Here is a 21,563-nt window from a genome sequence, read left to right on the forward strand (position 1 = left end):
AGGATAAACATCAAAGGTGAATAATGGATAAAAGTGGGTTTCAAACCCAGGGATAATACGAAAACAATTCAGAAGTTATTAAAGTAATTTACCACGAAGAATTAGTTAAATGAAGTAGCACATGCAACTGCATTAAAAACAAGGACAATCTCGTCACGCGCCGCATTATGGGTCAACTGATCTTCATAAATTGGAAGAGCTCTCCCAAATAATGAGGATTTCCCAAGCGCCATATTTCTGAATTAAAAATTAGACCTTTGGCCTTCCCCGTCCTCTCCCCTTCCCCCTTAATCATAATAACCCACCCCCTCCCTCTCGTCCCGATTAAACGCAACCGCCACCACACAAAATACACACACACACACAACACACACACAAACACACACACACATCGATTCCTGCGGTACAAAACTCTGAGGTTTATTAGGCAATCATGCTAAATAAGGTGATTATTGGCAATTAACGCCAGCGGACATGATTTTCATTTTTGAATATATTGTTTAGGGGGATCAAGATGGTTTACCACAGGGGACGCTCGCCTAAACACGACATAATATATATACGAAGCATAACCAACACATCTGCATAGCAATCACTTTCCCTAAACCGCCCTCCATGATTCTGTCGACGCAAAAATTGATCACGCTGATCGATGAAAAGGACTACAATGCTCCCCATTTCTTCTCATTCATCTTATAAGTCCGGGCATTTTACTTCTCTCCTTCAGGAGCATTCTCTTGTAATGTGGAATTTAAATTTGGAATTTAAATTCGAGAAGAGAATATTACGGGGCATTCCAGTGTGTCCTTAAAAGACAATTTCCCCTGGAACGACCAGCTATAATATGATTCCACGGGCGACTGAAATATCATTCTGCACTGGGCCATTTCAGTTTCCATAAATTTAGCAGAATCGAGTCAGAATTTATACAAATGGTTGAAAACTGTAGCCATTACCCAACCCCCGATCTCATCGCGACAATATTCCCTGAACGCAAGGCGTCCTCCTGTTTTGGAGAAACTCCAGACAACGCCCCGCTAATCCATTCACGTCTGGCCTCCTCCCTTTCCTCATATTACGAAATGTGGACAGATAAATGGATATACATAGAAATCAATACAAAGAAAGAACCCACATACACAGATATATATATATATATATATATATAGTATATATATATATATATAGAAATATATATATATATAAAACAAACGTTCAGAAACTCTTCGATTCTCACAATAAATTATCATGCATGCAAGTTTTGGTAAACAAATAGGTCCGAAATAAAATGCAAATTCACATGAATGTATTACACAGGAACGTTTGCATAGGGCAAATATGTGTAAATATATATTTTTATATATAAAACGTTTTTCAGGAATGGAGAGAGAGAGAGAGAGAGAGAGAGAGAGAGAGAGAGAGAGAGAGAGAGAGAGAGCGTTAACACAATCATGCTTCATTTGTTCAAGTAAGTATTAACAGCAAAAGTTTCCCAGTTTTAAATTGCCTTCAGACAGGTACTATAAGCTTCTTCGGTAGCACAACGAGCATTGTGGAACGTATGGTACGATGCAACCCATATATTGCACTCAAAATATATGGATCCTTTCAGGATGGCAATTCTGTTACTCCAATGCAGCTTATTATTTATAGAATTCTTACTCCTCCAAAATTATTTTTATTGCATAGAATTTCCAGTGCCGTCGTATCTCTCACTCTCTGTGAATGAAGACATCACCTCAACATGAATTTAATCATCTTTTTCAACCAAATTCTGAAGGGGTGTAACACAGCTTCGCAGGTATTAGATCCAAACCAGGTATGTCTATGACTGTGTTCTCTTAAGTTAACTTAACTTTCTTCGTAAATTTTTGATAAACATAATCTACTTGCACTGTGCACCATCTCTTTCAAAGTGAACAACCGATACGCACTTCACCATCTTTGCTTAAATCCAGCTGTTTCCTTCAGCTAAAAGTAACCTTCGATATATACAAATTGTGCCCCGAAGATGTGTTAAATACACGAAAGTACTTGGCACTCTGTCTTTTCGTTTTTAAATTTTCCCAGTGGCTTCAGCTAATAAACAAAAATCACGTGCTTATTTTTGTGATTTCTTAGTAATATATATATATATATATATATATATATATATATATATATATATATATATATATATATATATATATATATATATATAATTACAGCAGCCAGTCTTGTAAGTATATACAAATTTCACCTATAATCTGAGAAAGAATATGACACTACCAAAAACCAAACCAATAGGAAAAATTTCTTGCAAAATTACGAGGAAACGAATTTATTCTTGGATTCCTCATCTCTGTCAGTGACAATAAATATCAGATTTTGTTAAACGGAGATTTGAAAGAAGGATTTTCTGAACCATTACTCATAATTAATGTGGCCCAGTTTACGCTGCATAGGTTTTACAGAGCGTAACCAGTTAATGTTTCTATAAATCTCTATTTTGTCGTTGTTTTATTGCCTGTGTCTTGGACGCTTGGGATTTACTTCATTTGGAAGTTTCATATTTCGTCTGTTTTTCTTGTTATTAATGAAGAGCTACTCCAAAGAATTTCTCTTCGGCTCTTCCTAACTGAAGAGAAGTAGAAATCTTGACGTATACACACCCACAGGGGTTATCGCCTATCGCCCTACTTTGCCCTCTATGTCAGCCAGTCATTCTTATCTGTTATGAAATATATGAATCGTTTATTTTCAAACAAAATTTGACTTCGAAGGAGTAATTGTAATATTACGGCTGACAATAACTTAAAAGATAAAATTAGCGTTAGCACAAAAAACATATATACATTACATTATATATTAATATATATATATATATATATATATATATATATATATAGATATATTATTAAATTATATATATATATATATATTTATTTATATGGATGCTACATGCAAGGCTCGACACAATTACTACTTTTATTTTCTTAGGTGAAACCATCTTTGTATATTGGTAGGACTGAAAGGGGTTATTTGCACATAATTTCAGTTATATGAGCTTCGATATGTATATGTATGTATATATAATATATGTATATATATATATATTATATTATTATTATATATATATATATATATAGATATATATATATATATATATATATATATATTCACTTGATACACGTCTTTAAACTGCAACATTCGCATCAAACTCGGAGCGAACAAAAGCATAATGTTTACACGGCCCTGGGAGGATCTTGAGAGATAATGCTACGACCAACACAAACAGAATCTCGGATCGACGGAAAATCCTCCATACTTATGTATGATCCTCTTCTATACCCTTCTCAAATCCTGTACTGCACTGGGCTCCCTCTGTTTATGGAATGTTCTGTTTTATCTTTTACGTATCTCGGAGGAGAGCGCGAATGTTTTCAAAATTCCTCGTCTCTCCTTTTCTTCTTTTAAATCCGCTGTTCCGAGTTCGGAACACGTATTTTGCCGGCCTTCCTTTTCGGAAAACAGCTTTGTATGCGAGTCTATTCAGAAGGATGAAGCAAAGGAAGCTTTCAAAATAAAAATTAATAATTCAGTAAAACGTCAGTTATCGTTTCACTTATACTGATTATGTATTTATTATCAAAATGAATTGGATTAAACTAAAGTGACGAAGAAATCGTTATCTACTAAAGTTCTAACTCCACTTTATTGATAGATGCTAGATGTGAATTTGCTATATAATAATTAAACCTAATTTTACCCTCTAGCATCAACCTTAACCTTGACCTTCCTTCCTCTTTACATAAGATTATTTCACTTTCATTTGCTTCACAGTTACTCTTGTGAACTTGGCTCTCTAAAACTTCTAGACAGAGCTAGTGCTACGTTGTGTGGGAAGTGCCACCAGACAGGATTTACTTTCTTGCAGAAGTTGTGTAAAGAGCCTGAACTGGACAGTTTAACAGCTCCTCATTCCTTCCTTTGCTCCACTGTTTGTAGAGACCAACGAGTTTATTCAGTTGATTACGTACTTTTAACAACTACGCCATTTTCTTTTATAGTAGCGATTCTGATCGGAACTATCCCGCATAACATACAACCTTGGAGAATTCACTTGTACCGTCAAAGTAAGGGTGAACTCCAATTCATCGAAAAATACGAAAATAAGTATATTTTACTTCAAGCAAAGCCACAGAATACAGTTAAAACTTCATTACCGTTCTAAGTAAATTTTACCTGTAAACAAGAAATGCAAACCTAACGTCATTATTCTGAAAACAATTACCCTTTACTTCATCAACATAACGCCACTCTTAATTCAATTTTATTGATATTAAGAATGCCCATCTAACTAATATCTACTCCTGTTTCATAAGTCATTTTCGTTGTCCATGGAAAATTAACTTTTCTGGGGACAACCTATCGTTGATTGAAAAAAATATTTCCTATGACATTTATATTTTTCAAATTAAGCTAAGAATCATATTCCCGTTGCAAAAATAAGACTGACAACTAACGACAAGGGGAGCAGGAAGAATTTAGGCATCACATTTACGAATGGTTGAACCCTAATTCATAAATCATGGACAGACCTGTGTAATTTATATTACAAGAAATAGAGGGGCACAGTCATCGCTTATGGATTTCGTCTACAAGTCTATTACTCAATTGCATACAAACAACAACGAGCTATTAAGATAAAACAATAACTATATAAAATAAGAAATAGCAAACGAAAACATTACAGATAAAGCCAAACCTCCCCAAAAAGCACTACTATGCGAAGGAGTCCATTTTGACAAAATATCGACAAGCGACATCGTTTCATCTGTTCGTAAATCTATTACACCATTTTTTACATTTTCACGACCGCCGGCCGAACTTCACATCTTTCATACCCGTCCTGACCTCATGTTAATATAATTTATTTTAATATTTATATTATTTTGTATCTTTGTTTATATTTCTCTGAAGACATATTGCCCTTATAGCAATGTTTGACATGAGAATCCTTTTTTTTTTTTTTGTCTGTTACGGATTCGAAGATCAATTTCATCTTGGTCATTGTTCGCTTTTACCTGAAGCAAAACATCTGCTTTTACTCTACGAACGAATGTAAACTACCTTAAGCAGCTACTGAAAAATAGGAAGATGCAGAAGATTTACCACAGAATTTCTCAAAAGATTTCTTGGTAGGAAACTACCGTGTTGTCTAAGAGCGTTTTTATCATTTCCTTCTTTTTCAACTTCTTTTTCCGTTGCGAAAACAAAATTCTTACCCCTCTAGTTATAGTCACTCACAAAAAACAACACATCCATAACGCAAGAGTTTTGTAAAGAAACTGGATATTCATGCAAGCTGAAAAGCTAAGGGTTTAAGAATATTTCTAAGTTTTTTCTTTTGCGTCAGATAATTTACTGAAACCCCAGGGGTTTCCGTATTATACACTGTAGTTGCAGAATATGAAAAATTTTCCATATGACTTTTCTTCTTGAATATTAAACTCTAAAAATAAAAATCGATAATTATATGGTATAAGTAAAAAGTAAGTTTGAGAACTAGTTCTTCAGCTTAGCGTTAGGTTACTTGTAACAGATTAAGCAAGATACCGAGGAAATAAAATTTATACAGATACAGGAAGCTTCCAAATGCAATTCGGTACCCAAATACTGAAAAAATAGTCTCATGACCAACACATAAAACATTTTAGAAAGCGAATACTGTGGTGTTTGACAACGAATTTCCTCGCTCCATCTCACCTCCGAGTTTCAGCTGGGCTGACCCTTGAGCTGTTCCTTCTAGATTGGAGACCAGACACTGGTACATGCCCCGGTCATCCCTCTGGACGTCCTCGATGACCACGCTTCTCTCTCTCACTACTCTCACTCGGTCAGAGACCTCCAGAGGTTCTCCATCCTGAAGGCGAAAGGATATCAAAATGTCAATTGGATGTCAGCTACTTCATAATCGCCTTACCCTTGTTTTTGTTTTTGTTTTTTTTTGTTTTTTTACATAAACTATTTGTCTATACTGGTCCCTTTTCAGTACATTGTACCTGTGGGCTGTAATTTTGCACATTAGACTAATTGTAAATGTGAAGAAATATTCAAATATAACTATATGGTGGAAATCATCGTTCACTGTGAAGGCACTTTAATAACAAGAAACAGTTATGAATAGCAAATGGAAAAAAACAATAAAGTCCCATAGTAATGACCTTTAGCCAAGTGATGGTATCCTGGGGGAATCCTTCGGGAGAACAGTTGAATGTGGCCACGCCGCCAACGTCTACAGTCTGAACTTGGGGGCTGATGTGGGCCGTCAGGGGTGCCCAAACTTCCAGAGTGGTATGGGCGCGTTCGGAATCGACGCTGCTGGACACAACACACACATATCTAGAGAGAGAGAAAAAAAATTGTTGCCCATTTCTTTAAAAAAAAAGTATCGTCATCATGAATTTTTCCAATTTTCTCCTCAATTTGTTTACTTTTAGTTTACTTTTTATTTCTTGTTTTTATCAAGCCTGGACTAGATAACGAACTCAGGGTGTCTGCCATATTGTTCACTGCAAAAAAAAAAAAAAAAATACCCTTACTTGTTTCCAGAACTATATCAGTTCATTTACCTCCCTATTTCCTATTTTCTAGTTTCTTTTAATTTATCTTAAGCTATAATGACTTATAAATTTCTTGTCCACTCAGCCGAACACGTACTAGAGTAATACTATTCCTCTGAGTTTACCCATTTTAATCTCTTGTTATGTATTCATCAATTTCATCATTAGATTTGTTAAAATCTCTTCAGTATTTATATGATCATCCATTACTATTACACTGTTAATAATCATTATTTCCGTTTAATTGTGCAATTCGTTGTGTAGGTTACTGTTGAGCTAGCGTAAACATAACCAAGAAAAGTCGCTGACGCTCCTATTTCATTATTTCATAAATACTTGGCTTGTTGAATGCTTCAACACAACACTATTCATCAGAGAGAACACGGACCACTCCACAAAATTACGCGTAACTTTATTTCCATGAAACAAAAATTCAGTAGTCAGAACTTACAAGAAATGTTGACGCGCCAACACGGATAAAAAAAAAAGCGGTGGTTCCTCTCATACAAATATTTCACATATCTCGCGACTTTAAGCTCCGCTTATGCTGGATGTAAGAAGCCCAAACGACCAATGACCAAAGCTGTAGAAGTCAAGTCATAAATTCCCCCGAGAGAAATAACAAACCAAGAATGGGGTACCGCTCCCTCCTGCGACCAAACCAATGGTGGAGAAAGAGGAGGGCCCTCCATCAGATGCCCACCACCTTGGAGGATGTAAACCGTTCTCGGCCCTGACCCACGGGTCGCTCTTCCCTGCCCTGAAAGCGTTCCCCCCATCCCCGCCCCCCAAAAGCAACGTGACACAGCTCGACAGCCAGCAGGACAATATCACACTCGGCCTAAACTGTTTGCTTACCGTCAGTCTAAATCAGGTGACATGGTTATTAAATTCCTACCTGCCAGCATCTGCCGCGGTGACCTGCCGGATGAGGAGGGACCCTCCGACCTGCTGAATCCGCCCATCCTGCACGACGGCTACCTCGACCTTCCCGGAGATGCGATGCCACCTGACGGGTTACAAGGGCTTAGAATTTTTTTTATTATAAAAAAATATATTTGTTTATATTTCCAGTTCGCAGGTTTTTCTATACATTTATTTTACAGTTTACATCATAGTTGTGGAAAATATGCCATGGAATGAAATGGAAAACTATAACTGCGTAATTGTTGCTTCATTTTTTTACAATGCTGACTGACGCTTGTGATGTTTAAACATCATCCCCACATTTCCATTTCACAAAAGAGAAGAAAGGGAAAGAGGAAGAATGTAAGGGAAATGGAATTTAGTGATTACGGAACCGTATATGATCTTAAAGTATATGTATACACACACACACATATATATGTATATATATATATATATATATATATATATATATATATATAGAGAGAGAGAGAGAGAGAGAGAGAGAGAGAGAGAGAGAGAGAGAGAGAGAGAGACTAATGCGGAAAGGAAATAAGATACATTAATTTTCTATGAATATGCAAGAAAAAGAGACGAATGCCCAATTTTTCATTCTCTCTCAAGTTAAGAGAAAATCTGTAAAGGCTCTAAAATGAAATCTATCTGTGAAGACTCACTAAAATGAAAAACTTATCAATTTAAGCAATTAGAATGGAAATTGTACGACTAAGCAGGTTTCTTAAAATATTTACTTTTCCACTTTTCATATCTGTTTGCTGCAGTGTTTTTCTTCATAACAAATAACAAGAACTTTCATTATGAATTTATACTAGTCATCTCAGTGCAACGTCAGTGTTTCCGTATTTCCCTTTATAACTCGGAAGGTATTTGCAAAATCAAGGACACTAAAGCTTATTGCAGAAATTTAACAACGACCGAAATAATTTACAGAAACTATAAACATGTTTAGGAAAACCAGCAACAGAATTAGTAACGCTAAGCAGAAATGAGCGTTTTATCTCTCAATGTATGTAATTTCGTGATATTTAAATTAATAATTCATACATACATTTAAAAGATACAATAAAAGAAACCACACAATCACACACATACACAACACACACATGCACATACAAACTGAGAGAGAGAGAGAGAGAGAGAGAGAGAGAGAGAGATCAACATACTGGTACTGAGGAATAGGATATCCTTGAGCAGCACAGGGGAGTTCCACGGTGTCCCGCACAGACGCCGTAACAGTAGAACGAGAGTCGGTTATTCTCGGCGGAACAGATGACCTGGGTTCGTTGACCATCAGCCTGAAACAACAAGTCTTATATATCACCGTCCATGACAGGTCAAGAAGTAAGTAAACACGTCGATGCCAAAAACAATACTGCGATGACAGCGTGATGCATCTGGTGGGGGGAAAGCAGGTCATTCGTTAGAAGGAAAACAAACAAGGAAACAAGGACGCAGGAACGGGGGATCGACTAATGAAGTGGAGGAAGGAAGGATACCTAAAAAGATGATATATGGATGGGAGATCGACCAATGAATCGGGGCAAGAGAAAAAACTTGAAAAGACGATACAGGAACGGCGATCGACAAATGAAGTGGAGCAAGAAAGAAGGCCTAAAAAGACGACACATGAAAAGGGAACAGAGGAATGAATTGGGTGAAGAAAGGTATAAACATACATGGAGGATTGACCAATAAAGTGAGAGAAGAGAAAAAACTTAAAAAGACGATACATGAACGGGGAACCGAGGAATGCAGTGAATGAAGAAAGGTCTAAAAAGACGATACATGAACGGGGAACCGAGGACTGCAGTGAATGAAGAAAGGTCTAAAAAGATGATACATGCATGGGGAATCGACCAATAAAGTAAGAGAAGAGAGCAAACTTAAAAGGATGATACATAAACGGGAATCGACCAATGAACTGGAGGAAGATAGAAAAACTAAAAAAAGACGATACATGAATGGGGATCGATCAATGAATTGGAGGAAGAATGAAACACTAAAAAAGACGATACATGAATGATGGATCAACTAATGAAGTAGTGGAAGAGGAGAAAACTTAGGAAGTCGACCACATCGAATAAGTAAACAGGATGAACCGCTCAACAATTCTTGGTTGAAGCACTTAAGAGTTCAAAAGGCAATATTCACGGGCATTGTTAATCAAAAATGAAAATATTCCCAACGTCTTTTACGAGTCTTTAAATTCCCAGTTTGCCGCAGCCAAGGGCCATTCCTTACCAGCTGACTTCACGGTCATAATCCTGATCCAATTGGTTTTCAAAATTCTACAATAAACGTAAGCAGGGCATGAAATTTCTCAAGGTCTATCAACCTCATATGCACAATGAAAAACATTTTTCTCAATTAGAATCTGGGTAAAATAAAGCGTGATTTGCGTTAATCGCAGATTTTGTATAAGAACATGACATCCGATATACATTTTTCATGATGATTGTAAACGTCGAACGCTAAAGGTATTTAAAATGACTAATTCTTTATAATGAAACGTACATAACATTATTCTTTTACTAATACTTCTGTTACAACAATACCTAGCATTAATGTGGGTCATCTCGATAATCAAGCACTGAAAATCTGTCTCCCGAACGAATAAACTAAGTAATAATCCCAAATCATTGCATGAATAATCCATAATAGATATGTGCCGCCATAATGCAATCTTTCGATACGTGAAAATCTATCTAAAATATGTAAGAACAACGGTCACGTTCACAAAAAATCCAGAGGGTCACAGTCAAGCCCGATTATATTTAAAGGACCTTGGTCACAGTTAACCTTACCTGCCGGCTACAGCGGAGACGGTCGTCTCTCCGGTGAGGACGTGTTGCGTCTCGCAGTGGTAGGACTGGAACTCGTCAGCTTTGGTCACGTGACGGATGTGAAGTTCTCCGGTCCCGAACACGGAATACCGGCCTCCTAAACCGTTTGAGAGAAGAAGAGAAAACACTGTTAAATTCTATCTGGAAGGAGCCGTCAAATTTTCCTTTCCAAAGAAATATAAAACTTGTTGGATTATCATTCTAAGACATAAGTAGTACAGCCAGCAACAAAACCGGCGTCGCCCCGCCAAATCTGGCTCTGAGAGATCGTGCCCTTCTTGCCCTGAAAGGTGGCCTTCGTTCAAACAACCAGTACATAGGTAGAATGGTTCGAATGGGAGGAGGAGGGAAATTACGGTAATCAGGCAGAGAAATACAATAACGAATCAAATATATGGACAAAGACACAGAGAGAGAGAGAGAGAGAGAGAGAGCCTGCTGCAGTTTTAAGTCTTAATGAAGTGTTATGCTGTTATTTACCTTCTTATCAATAAGTTCTTAAACCCCCACGTATCAGCTGAAGTTGATCTGCCAGAACACTAAAAGGTAGTAAGGTATTCTTCAATTTTACCATTATCCTTTTTACCCTAAAGAATACTTCCAATTCATACTACATTATAGTTTTAAATGTAAACTGTACTAACTTGCTCATCAACAAGTAATTTTAACCAACTAGCTGGGCCACAAGTGAACTTAACCAACAAGCTGGTCTGCAAGTAAACTTCACCAACTAGTTAGTCTACCAGGGTTGATCATAAAAAAACTAAAGGTAGCTTACCATAGCCTAACCTTAGCTTAGCAATAGTAGCCTAACTTGGCAACCTTCAGGAATAGTTTATTGTTTTCATCTGTCCCTCTCCACAGCTCAAGTCTTGGCTAGTTATGAAAGTAAGTTATTCTTACAAGCTAGGTTACCTTAGACTGTACAATGTAAATAAGCACATTGAATTACAGGTCCGTATAACTGTGGATTGTGACATTGCTTTATATATGTACCTCCTAGTAATAAGTGTACTTGAAGATGTTCAAATAGCTTTTATGTCATGGTTCAGATACCTTGATTTAGTTCTGTAAAGTACATACAGTGTCCTCTCCCCTGAATCACAACTGTATAAATATGAATTCATGCAGATTGTAATTAAATTTATACTGTAATTAAACAAATAGTTTCCCCTATAAGATCTGTGAGTAACCCCAAATATATCTTAAAAATGGCTGCAGGTCAGTGCAGGAAGCCTGTCGTTAATAAATGTGACATGTGAGATTCAGAAATGATTTTTGTGAATTTTGTGTTTAAGATTTCCTGACAGGAACAAGGAGCAAGACCACTACCTGACTTGGGTTAGAAACTGCAGAGGGGATAAAAAGCCAAACTGTGAAACACACATATTGCAGCAACCAATTAGGAACCTTTCATAAATTACGAAACTCCTTAAGGGGGTTGGAGGGGTTATAGTGAAGTCTTAGGAGTTACAAAACATATTCAGATTTTTCCTGTTTCTTTGCAGAAGGACAAAAGAGAGAGAATCTGAAATAGACTTTCAATATATTTTAGTAATACTGACAAATGGTATTTAATTTTTTTATAATTATATGTTTAACAAATATCACAAACTCAACCCTTGTTTGTATGTGAATATTTTCTGCTATAAGCATTACATGACACAGAATAATATGGCAAACTCATCCCTTTTTTGGACTTAGAAAAATATTACAAATGAAATCAATCTTCTTCTAATCTTAAGGCATAGTAGTGTATTATGATAAACTCAAAGAAAAATACAGCAGACTCTCTCTCTCTCTCTCTGATAAGTTGAGTATATATATATATATATAATATATATATATATATATATATATATGTATATATATATATATATATATATATATATATATTATATATAATATATATATATATATATATATATATATATATATATATATATATATATATATATATATTCTAATAAGTTGTGTTTGCATATGTATGTATGTATATATATATATATATATGGAGAGAATAATAAAAAATCCTTAATTGAAGGCATTATGCACGAAAAATGTTATGGTAAAAACATTACATTTCCTGGTCCAAACGGAGTGATTTCACATATACCTATACCAATACACTGTTTTTCTGCGCTAAAATTCCTTAATACTATAAGATTACGCTTGTCACTGCAAAGCCTTAAACGTAAATGAATGAAAAAATGAAGAATTTCCGGCTTTCGGGGCATATACAAATCTTTCAAAATACTTCCTGATATATTTTGACAAATCGAAATATCTCTCGTGATATATAGGAACTCAATGAAGAATCGAGAAAGAGGAGTGTGTGTAAGAACTGGGTATGGCCTCTGCGGATATGGATTCCAGTTTGAAGAAAATATGGCCTGGTGAGGATGTAGATCTCTGATGATGGAACTGAAGAGCCCAAGGAAAAGAAACTGGACGAGAGAATTGAGGCCTTGCGAGACCATCCAGCAGGTGAACATGACAATAAATTGTCAGTTGCAGCAGAGGTCGACTACTATGAAGGCGCTAGACAGATCACTCATGAGGTGTTGCAACAGTACAGTAGGGCTGGCGAGAGAGGGCCCACTCGCTCGAGGCTGAAACGTTGTTTTTGAAGAAGGAGAACGATAAAGGAGAAACAACAGCTGGAAAACAAGATCCTCAAGATGATGGAAGAAAATCACCAGATGAAGTACATCACAAAGGAAATTGGGCAGAAAATCGATGCATTATGTGAGGGATCTGTCTGTGCAGTTAGTAAAGGCAAACTGCCAGCTTCAAAGGTCTGAGAAGCTCCTACGACAGAAAGAGAAAGGCAGCAGCTCAGGACTGAATAAGCATCGCGGATGGCGAGGCTTATCCAGGAACAAAATGACGCGACCGAGGCAGCGCCAATCCGGGAGGAAAGACCTCCAGCTCAGGTTCTAGCGCCTGCTGACGGAAGTGGAAGACCTCACGAAGGAAAAGCGTCGACTCCAGTGTGACCGAAGGTGGCGGAACTCAAGAGGATGAAAGGCTTCCCAAATCCTCAAGAATCCCAACGGGAAAGCGCCCTTCAAGACACACATGGAAGAGGACAAACGAACAAACACACTGTCTCCGTCTGTCTCCAAGGAAGGAGGAAGACTTCGAAATCGAGAAGAGACGAGTCGAAGCCTCCGGCAGATTCTCAAACCAACCTCGACAGAGTCTGCCATCAAACACAACAAGGAATAAAACCAAGTTTTTGAGGAAACCAAATGTCCGGTACATATAAGGAACCGTCCAAAATGTGAAAACAACATAGTACAAACTGTCAAAGGACCGTCCACAAACAAGTTATTCTTCAAAAGGAAGTTGAAAAACCTGTAACACCATGTCAGGAAATTCTAAATTTATATATATTCAGAAATTCTGAATGCATATAAATTCAGAGTTGGAGCGACAACACCACGCCAGGAAATTCTAAATATATATATATTCAGAGATTCTCAATATATATAAATTTAGAGCTGGAGCGATAACACCATCTCAGGAAATTCTAAATATATATATATTCAGAAATTCTGAATATATATAAATTCAGAGTTGGAGCGATACAAAACTTCAAGAGCTACAGTATATTTTTTTTTTGGTGAGCAGTGCCAATGAGCAGAGGGAAGGCGCTCATTGCTGGCTAAACAAAACCCCTCTGCAATGATTTAGTCCTGTGATGACACCCCAGCAGTGAGGCATCGTGCCGTTAAAAGCGCAGATGAGAGAGAGAGAGATGAGAGAGACGAGGAAGAGACCCAGCAGAGAGAGAGAGAGAGAGAGCTAAGAAATATTTCTGAAGCAGATGTGGAAGAGATAGGCTACTTTTGCAGGTGCAGGACGGAAAGCTTCTGGAGGTGTTAAATAAGAATCCTGAGAATGCCAAACACGACATAACTACTCACTTAGAAAAGACAGAGGACAGGAGACTCCAGGGGCTCCAGGGAGGCGAGAGGTCAAAAAGAAGGTTCCTAGAGGTACTAAGAAGAAATTCAGATGGCATTAATTGTAGATACTGAAGAGGAGGAGGAGGGCTGACAGAAAGGGTGAGAGAAAGCAGAAAAAGGATGCATGAAGGTCTGCAGAGAAGAGATACAAGGAGACGAGAAATAAAGGAAGACCGGATACACGAAGGAGTCCTGGAAGCGGAAATGAGAGGAGGTGGAGGAAAATGAGATAAACCAAAGAAAAGTCAAACGGAAGGATAGCAAGAACATCGATAGAAAAAGAAAAACTCTGATTTCCTAAGAGACAAAAGAAGATCAAGCAAAATGACAAAGAAGCTATTAGAAGATCATCAATAAACCGATTTTGTGCAAGGTGAAATTGTCAATGTTCATTTGAGGGATCCTCCGGAAGACGAACTACAAATGGAAACCTGTTTCAAGGAATTCCAAGAAGTGTTGTTATGGTGAGCAGTGCCAATGAGCAGAGGGAAGGCGCTCACTGCTGGTTAAACAAAACCCTTCTGCAAGGAGAGAGAGAGAGAGAGAGAGAGAGAGAGAGAGAGAGAGAGAGAGAGAGAGAGAGAGAGAGAGAGAGAGAGAGAATACAGCTGCTATAGATAATGAAAAAGAAGGACATTTCCGTCTGAATAATATTAATTTGAATAGTCGGTTCCAATTATATTTAAGGCTTTTTTTTATATAGAAAATATAACGATTTACAACAATACGATGTGATAAGATTTCATAATAATAATTTTCCAAAATATATATGAGAGTATTTCTTAAAGCAGAAGGTCTCAAATATATCCATTAGATTAATAACTAAACAGGAATAAAAGCTCTCTCTCTCTCTCTCTCTCTCTCTCTCTCTCTCTCTCTCTCTCTCTCTCTCTCTCTTTTCTTATCTCTTTTTCCAAATATATTTCATCCTGATTACCGTAATTTCCCTCCTCCTCCCATTCGAACCAAGAAGGGCATGATCTCTCCAAGCCAGGTTTGGCGGGGCGACGCCGGTTTTGTTGCTGGCTTTACATCCACAAATCTTGTCTAAAAGGACTGGCTATTATCACGTCGTTTTATTTTTCTTTTAAAACAGTAGAGAATCACAGACTTGTTAAACAAAACTAGAGGAGTATTGAATTATTATCTTGAAATTCAGGAATCTCAGGGAGATGGCTAAATATGAGATTTCTAAGCAAATACAGTTTTATCATTCAAAGACAACATTTTGACTGTTTTCATCCATTTTAGGGTATTCTCCTTTTAAGGGTATATTCTTATAGAATTAAAAGAATGGCAGTGTGTGGTTTCTTTTTTAATCCATTACCATTGCTTCTTTTCTGAAAAAAGAAAAAAAACCTTTCATTGGTGAAAGAAACTGCGAAATGGGGCGAAAAATTTCAAATTCGTTTTTAAAGAATTAACGAAAGCCCTTTTTATTAGGTGAGGATAATGCAAGACTTTTTTTTTTTAACGAAGGAAAAAATATAAAGATTTTTTTTTACCTTTCCCTACTAAAAATACTTCGCGACCTACAAAACAACTTTAATGCAAATTCTTTGGCAGTCTTTCCTATACAATATCATGAATGCATTTTTTTCATATTTATCTTGAGAATAATCAGGACAAGCTTCTTTACCTTGACCTAAGCTGTGCAAGAAAAGCCTGCTAAAACGAACATGAGATTCAATAGTACAAGATAATGCTTTTAATCAGTAAGCAGACAACCCATAAAAAAGGTAAATCAAGTCATCAGAAGAATAATTAAAGCATGCGGTATGTCAAATATATACATACTCAAAATGCAATGGAAGATGTCCTAATCTATTCTCCTTGCATTTTAATAAATTTTTATCTATTTATTAATTTCTTTTTCTTTTGTATTTCCCTTCACCTCCTCTTACTTCCTCCCAGTGAACACCATACTCTTTGGAAGCTTGAATCTCAAGTCAACGGCTCCTGTGGGCTTCTTCCAAATGAATATGGTTTCATCTACTGAATAATAATAATATAGTAATAATTAGGTAGAAATTACAAAAAATTCCTCGTGGCTCCAAACGCTTCGATCCCTTACAATTCATATGCAATTAATTAGGAGAACAGACAAACATTACGGTTACCTGGATATGTTCCTCGAACATAGAGATGAATAACCAGTTCACGGGAACAATATTCAAGGTGTATTCATAATACGTTGATACACAGGATGGTGGTTCAGTATGATTTATATTCTATGAGAATTAAACCTCGAGGCATGAATGATTTGGAACATTTAGGTTATATATTGTCATGAGAGAGAGAGAGAGAGAGAGAGAGAGAGAGAGAGAGAGAGAGAGAGAGAGAGAGAGAGAGGTTGTTTTAACATCGTTAACGCATGGTTAATTAAATCGTGATAAAAAAACGCGATTTTAAACCATATTTTTCAAGTATAAAAGCCGAAAATTAAAACTGGTGTTTAAAGCATTAAACGTATTCGACAATAAAGAAATACCAAGAGCCAGGAATAATGTTCATAATTATGAGCAATCACAAAGTGGTACACAAAATTAAATTAAACATGCGCCCGCTTTCTACTCACAGACTCAAGCAAACCCGTAAAAAAAAAAAAACACACACACACACACACAAACAAAAAAACAAAAAACACTGAGCATCAGCATTTACCTTATCTATAAGCTAAACCTCGAAGCTCGTGTACAAGTTATCTTGACCAGAGAGACTAATACATAATAATTGGAGGTCAACTCGTAACAAAAATGATTTCCAACACAGCCTCAAAACGCGCGATGCTTTCACTCCTATATATTCATTTCGTTAACAACCAAACCGAAATATCTGGCCAAAATCTGATCGCAGCAATCTGCTTTTGCATGAATAAATTTCAACGCAATGATTTCGCTTCCGCCGAATATATTAAAAATCGCGGGACCGGGAGAGAGCGAATTCTCTCCAGGTCCTTTTCTACCAAGAGGCAAAAGTTTGACGGCAATTGCTACTTGAAAACCGATTGATATTCTGCATATATTTACTTTCCGACCAAACTTCTCCTATAAAGACTATTTCGGTTTCATTTTGGGGCTCAAGATTCGGAAACTGCTTTTGAATTACTTTCATTTCACTCTCACCTTTTTATCGATGAATGTGGTTGGTTACCTTCCCTGATTTTCAGGTTATTTTCTCTCAAGAACCATTTCTGTTGTACTTTTCATGAAAGGCGGGTTTCTTAACCACGAGCAAGAAACTATACCATAATCTTAACTAAATGGAACGCCAATCTTTTCTTCTATGTCTCATAATTATAACATTACATCTGGTTTCAAACTGGACTTTTGAAATCTTCGAAGAACAAAGGAGAGAACCACGCGAAAGTTACAGGAGAGAACAAATGCGCTTCTGTGTCGAGCTTCTCAGTTGCAGAGATCCTTTATCCCTGACACAGTTGGACTCTGGAACAGTCTCCCTGAGGATGCGCAACTGGAACTTCTAAAGTTCAAACGAAGATGCAATGCACTATTACCCTCAAACAATTCTCTTTGCATTTTGATAATATACTCACATTTTTATCTTTTTATTAATTTGTTAATTTATTTTTGCTTTTTTAAATAACAGATCTCTTTTTCCTATATTTCCTTTTTACCTTCGGTCGTTTCTTTAAAATGATCACCATAATTTTGGAAGCTTGAATTTCAAGGCCATGGTCCCTGTGGGCTTGTTCCATATGAATAGGGCTCTTCTTCTTCTTCGGAATAATAATAATAATAATAATAATAATAATAATAATAATAATAATAATAATAATGATGGTATCAGAACGGATAGGGTGATACGTGCAAATAGACCAGACGTGACGTTGATTGACAAAGTCAAGAAGAAAGTATCACTCATTGATGTCGCAATACCATGGGACACCAGAGTTGAAGAGAAAGAAAGGGAAAAAATGGATAAGTATCAAGATCTGAAAATAGAAAAAAGAAGAATATGGGATATGCCAGTGGAAATCGTACCCATAATCATAGGAGCACTAGGCACGATCCCAAGATCCCTGAAAAGGAATCTAGAAAAACTAGATGCTGAAGTAGCTCCAGGACTCATGCAGAAGAGTGTGATCCTAGAAACGGCGCACATAGTAAGAAAAGTGATGGACTCCTAAGGAGGCAGGATGCAACCTGGAACCCCACACTATAAATACCACCCAGTCGAATTGGAGGACTGTGATAGAGCAAAAAACAAAAAACAAAACAAAAAAACAGTACAGCTGAAAATTTTTTATAAATTGGTTTAGCCTTCTACGTAAATCTATGACAAGCCATTTTTTCTGACCAATATACTTAAGTATCTATTAAATTCCTCACTTGCAGTGATTAAAACCCTGAAAGGAAAAACCTCTGGAATCATCAATACAAAATCAATTTCATGGAAATATCATTAAAAATCAGGCGATGAAAAATTTTGTGGAACGAAATATTCCCAGAAGCTATGTCAACTTGAATCCGCTAATGAAGATTTCGTTTGGCTACTCTGTCATTTTTGAAGTTTAATCTCTTATAATGAAAAACACAGAGAATCCAGTTTTTAAAAGTTAAACTAATGCCGTATTCAACAAAAATCATCTCCATTAATTGGCTGCTCCCCCTATTGTATTATCATCATCAGGGAAAAAAAGGAAATGGAAAAACTCATTATTCCTCACTTTTCAAGAAAATAATTTTCCCTTCTGTTCGGAAATATCATTTTGATTCTAAATCTGAGCCTCTCCCTCTTTTCAATCTCTTGATATGAACCTGTATTCAGCTCTCCCCTTACTCAGTCCTTGCTTCTTCTCTTACATTATGCATTCCCCTCTTCACTCCCCGTCCCTCTCCCCTCTTTCTGTATCTCATTATTTACGTTTCTCCCTCTCGTCGCATCCCTTTGCCTCCAGTACGGTCGGAGAGCCGCTCCGTGGCACTGTGATTTTCGACCTTGTGACGGACGCTCGGCCTCGCCTCGCAGCGTTTTTTCCTCCTGCCTCTACCAAGAAATCGGCGATTTATCTTGAATAAAGAAGCTCCTCCTTGGTATGATTTACTCATGCAGCCGGAAGTGTTCATTCCTCCAGTCCGACAAAATAATAATTAGATCGGCATAAAACTCGCTGCGAATCGGTGACCGTTATTTTGACCGTTAAATCCCGGATTTAAATACAGAACGAACTCGGCATTTAAATTATGAAGGTTTGCTGATGACACGTGGTTTAGCTGCATTAATTGGAAAGTCTATCACGTCTTAATTAACTCATTAGCGAAGTGATATATTAAGCAATTCATATGAACTGGAATTGACGCTAAAGAGCCCTAAAAATGCCTTTCATTGCAAATTTATGGAAATTAAAGACCGAGATTTTAATTCAATTGCAATGCAGCCCGTATGCCTGTCAATAAAGTAAAGTGATACACTTGCAGAAAACATACACGTAGAATTTGTGCGTATGTTCGCACGTATATATGTACATACATATATATGTACGTATATATATCTCCATATACATATACATGCATGTATATGTATATATATATCTCCATATCGATACACACACACACCACACACACACACACATATATATATATATATATATATATATATATATACACACACACACACATATATATATATATATATATATATATACACACACACACATACAATTATATCCACACACAACACCCATATATATATATATATATATTACTATATATATATATTTACATTCAGGAACTTCCTTTAACGACTGAATCGTGGATGAAACCCAAAAAGAAAGCACTATACTACCAACTTCATACACTAAATTTCATCAGCAGCACATCAAGTCCAACTACACACAGATACACACACACACTTCACCATTCAACTCTTTCTCGCGAGCACTCTTTGAGCTTCCGGGATGAATAAGGACCTTCTTTTTCAACACCTCTTTCGATCCCATCCGTACATGGCTAATTCAGCTTTGCTCTCGCTCCTTGCACTTTCACATTATGCAAAATTTCACTTTAATTCAGCGTCCTCCGTTCACTCCAAATGACTAACACCTCATTTCACCAATTCGAACTTTTTAAACTAATTATCTAACGTATCTTCACATTTTCAATACACTTGATTCTTCTGACGGCACGTCGCTTTAGTAAAGTTTTTTTTTGCAATCGCTTTGCCTATCTATAAATACTATATATGGTACCAAATGACCTGCCAAGGTCAGTCAGTACCGCCTTGACCTCTCACTCAAAAGGGAAGCGAGGTTCGTTCCCGATGTGAGTCAGAAATTTATTTCTGTGAAGCACGTGCTCATGTTTTCATTATTTCCATATACTACACACGGGGCATATACTCCTATAAATATATATATATATATATATATATATATATATATATATGAATAATATAATATATATATATATATATATATATATATATATATATATATATATTATACATATATATATATATATATATATATATATATATATATATATTCTATGACTAGTAAAGCGTAAAACTTTCAGAAGTGAAAAGAAGACATGAAAATGAGTATTTTCAGTGTAGATGAACATCTACAATCAAGAAGTGAAATCTATACGACCGCTACGTAGACAAACATACGTATCTGTGCGCTTGCGAAGAAATAGATCCGTCTTGGAAAGGCGGCTGGGAAATCTCACCTGTGAGAACGTCGGAGACAATCCTCTCTCCGTTGCCTCTGACCCAGGAAGTGACGCTAACGTAGTCCCTGACGAAGGAGGGGACGTGACACTTGATGACTGCAGTGTTGCCACTGATGACAAATTCGTCGTAGACCTGTACTTCGTAATACTGTCGCACAACTGCAAAGAAAGGAAAAATCTTGTTAAATGGGATGCGATATTCTATTCTAAAAAAAAAAAAAAAAAAAAAAAAAAATTATGGGACTAAGTATGAATTTTTTTTTTATTTATAAAGTTCAAAGATCTAGGACCTACGAATCATTTACCACTATTAGAATAAGCAAGGTGAGCGTGGTACAAATGCACCTAAAGACAAGTAATAATTTCCAGTAATTAGTTACTGTTAACTCTATATATCTTCGTACAGAATAAAATTGTTAGCTATATGAATGTTTCAAGGTAAAGGAATCAGCTAAAAAGTGATACCAGTTTGTTCGTTAAGAAATGAAAAGAAAAAAAAAAATCTCGCATAATGATGCA

The 21,563-nt window shown here is 36.5% G+C and overlaps 1 protein-coding gene across 1 annotated transcript in view; it reads right to left on the reverse strand.

Annotated features, from left to right (window-relative positions):
- Positions 1-21,563, reverse strand: part of LOC135197900 (cell adhesion molecule DSCAM-like) — a 457,768-nt gene that overhangs the window by 34,838 nt on the left and 401,367 nt on the right. The window contains exons 5-10 of the mRNA XM_064225122.1: positions 21,042-21,203; positions 10,337-10,472; positions 8,696-8,827; positions 7,504-7,614; positions 6,207-6,384; positions 5,749-5,905 (exon numbers count right to left, since the gene is read on the reverse strand). Coding sequence (XP_064081192.1) covers positions 5,749-5,905; positions 6,207-6,384; positions 7,504-7,614; positions 8,696-8,827; positions 10,337-10,472; positions 21,042-21,203 — 876 coding nt within the window. The remainder of the gene's footprint in view (positions 1-5,748; positions 5,906-6,206; positions 6,385-7,503; positions 7,615-8,695; positions 8,828-10,336; positions 10,473-21,041; positions 21,204-21,563) is intronic.

Source organism: Macrobrachium nipponense, chromosome 21 (genome assembly GCF_015104395.2).
Source record: "Macrobrachium nipponense isolate FS-2020 chromosome 21, ASM1510439v2, whole genome shotgun sequence".
In the NCBI taxonomy this organism is placed as follows: domain Eukaryota; kingdom Metazoa; phylum Arthropoda; class Malacostraca; order Decapoda; family Palaemonidae; genus Macrobrachium; species Macrobrachium nipponense.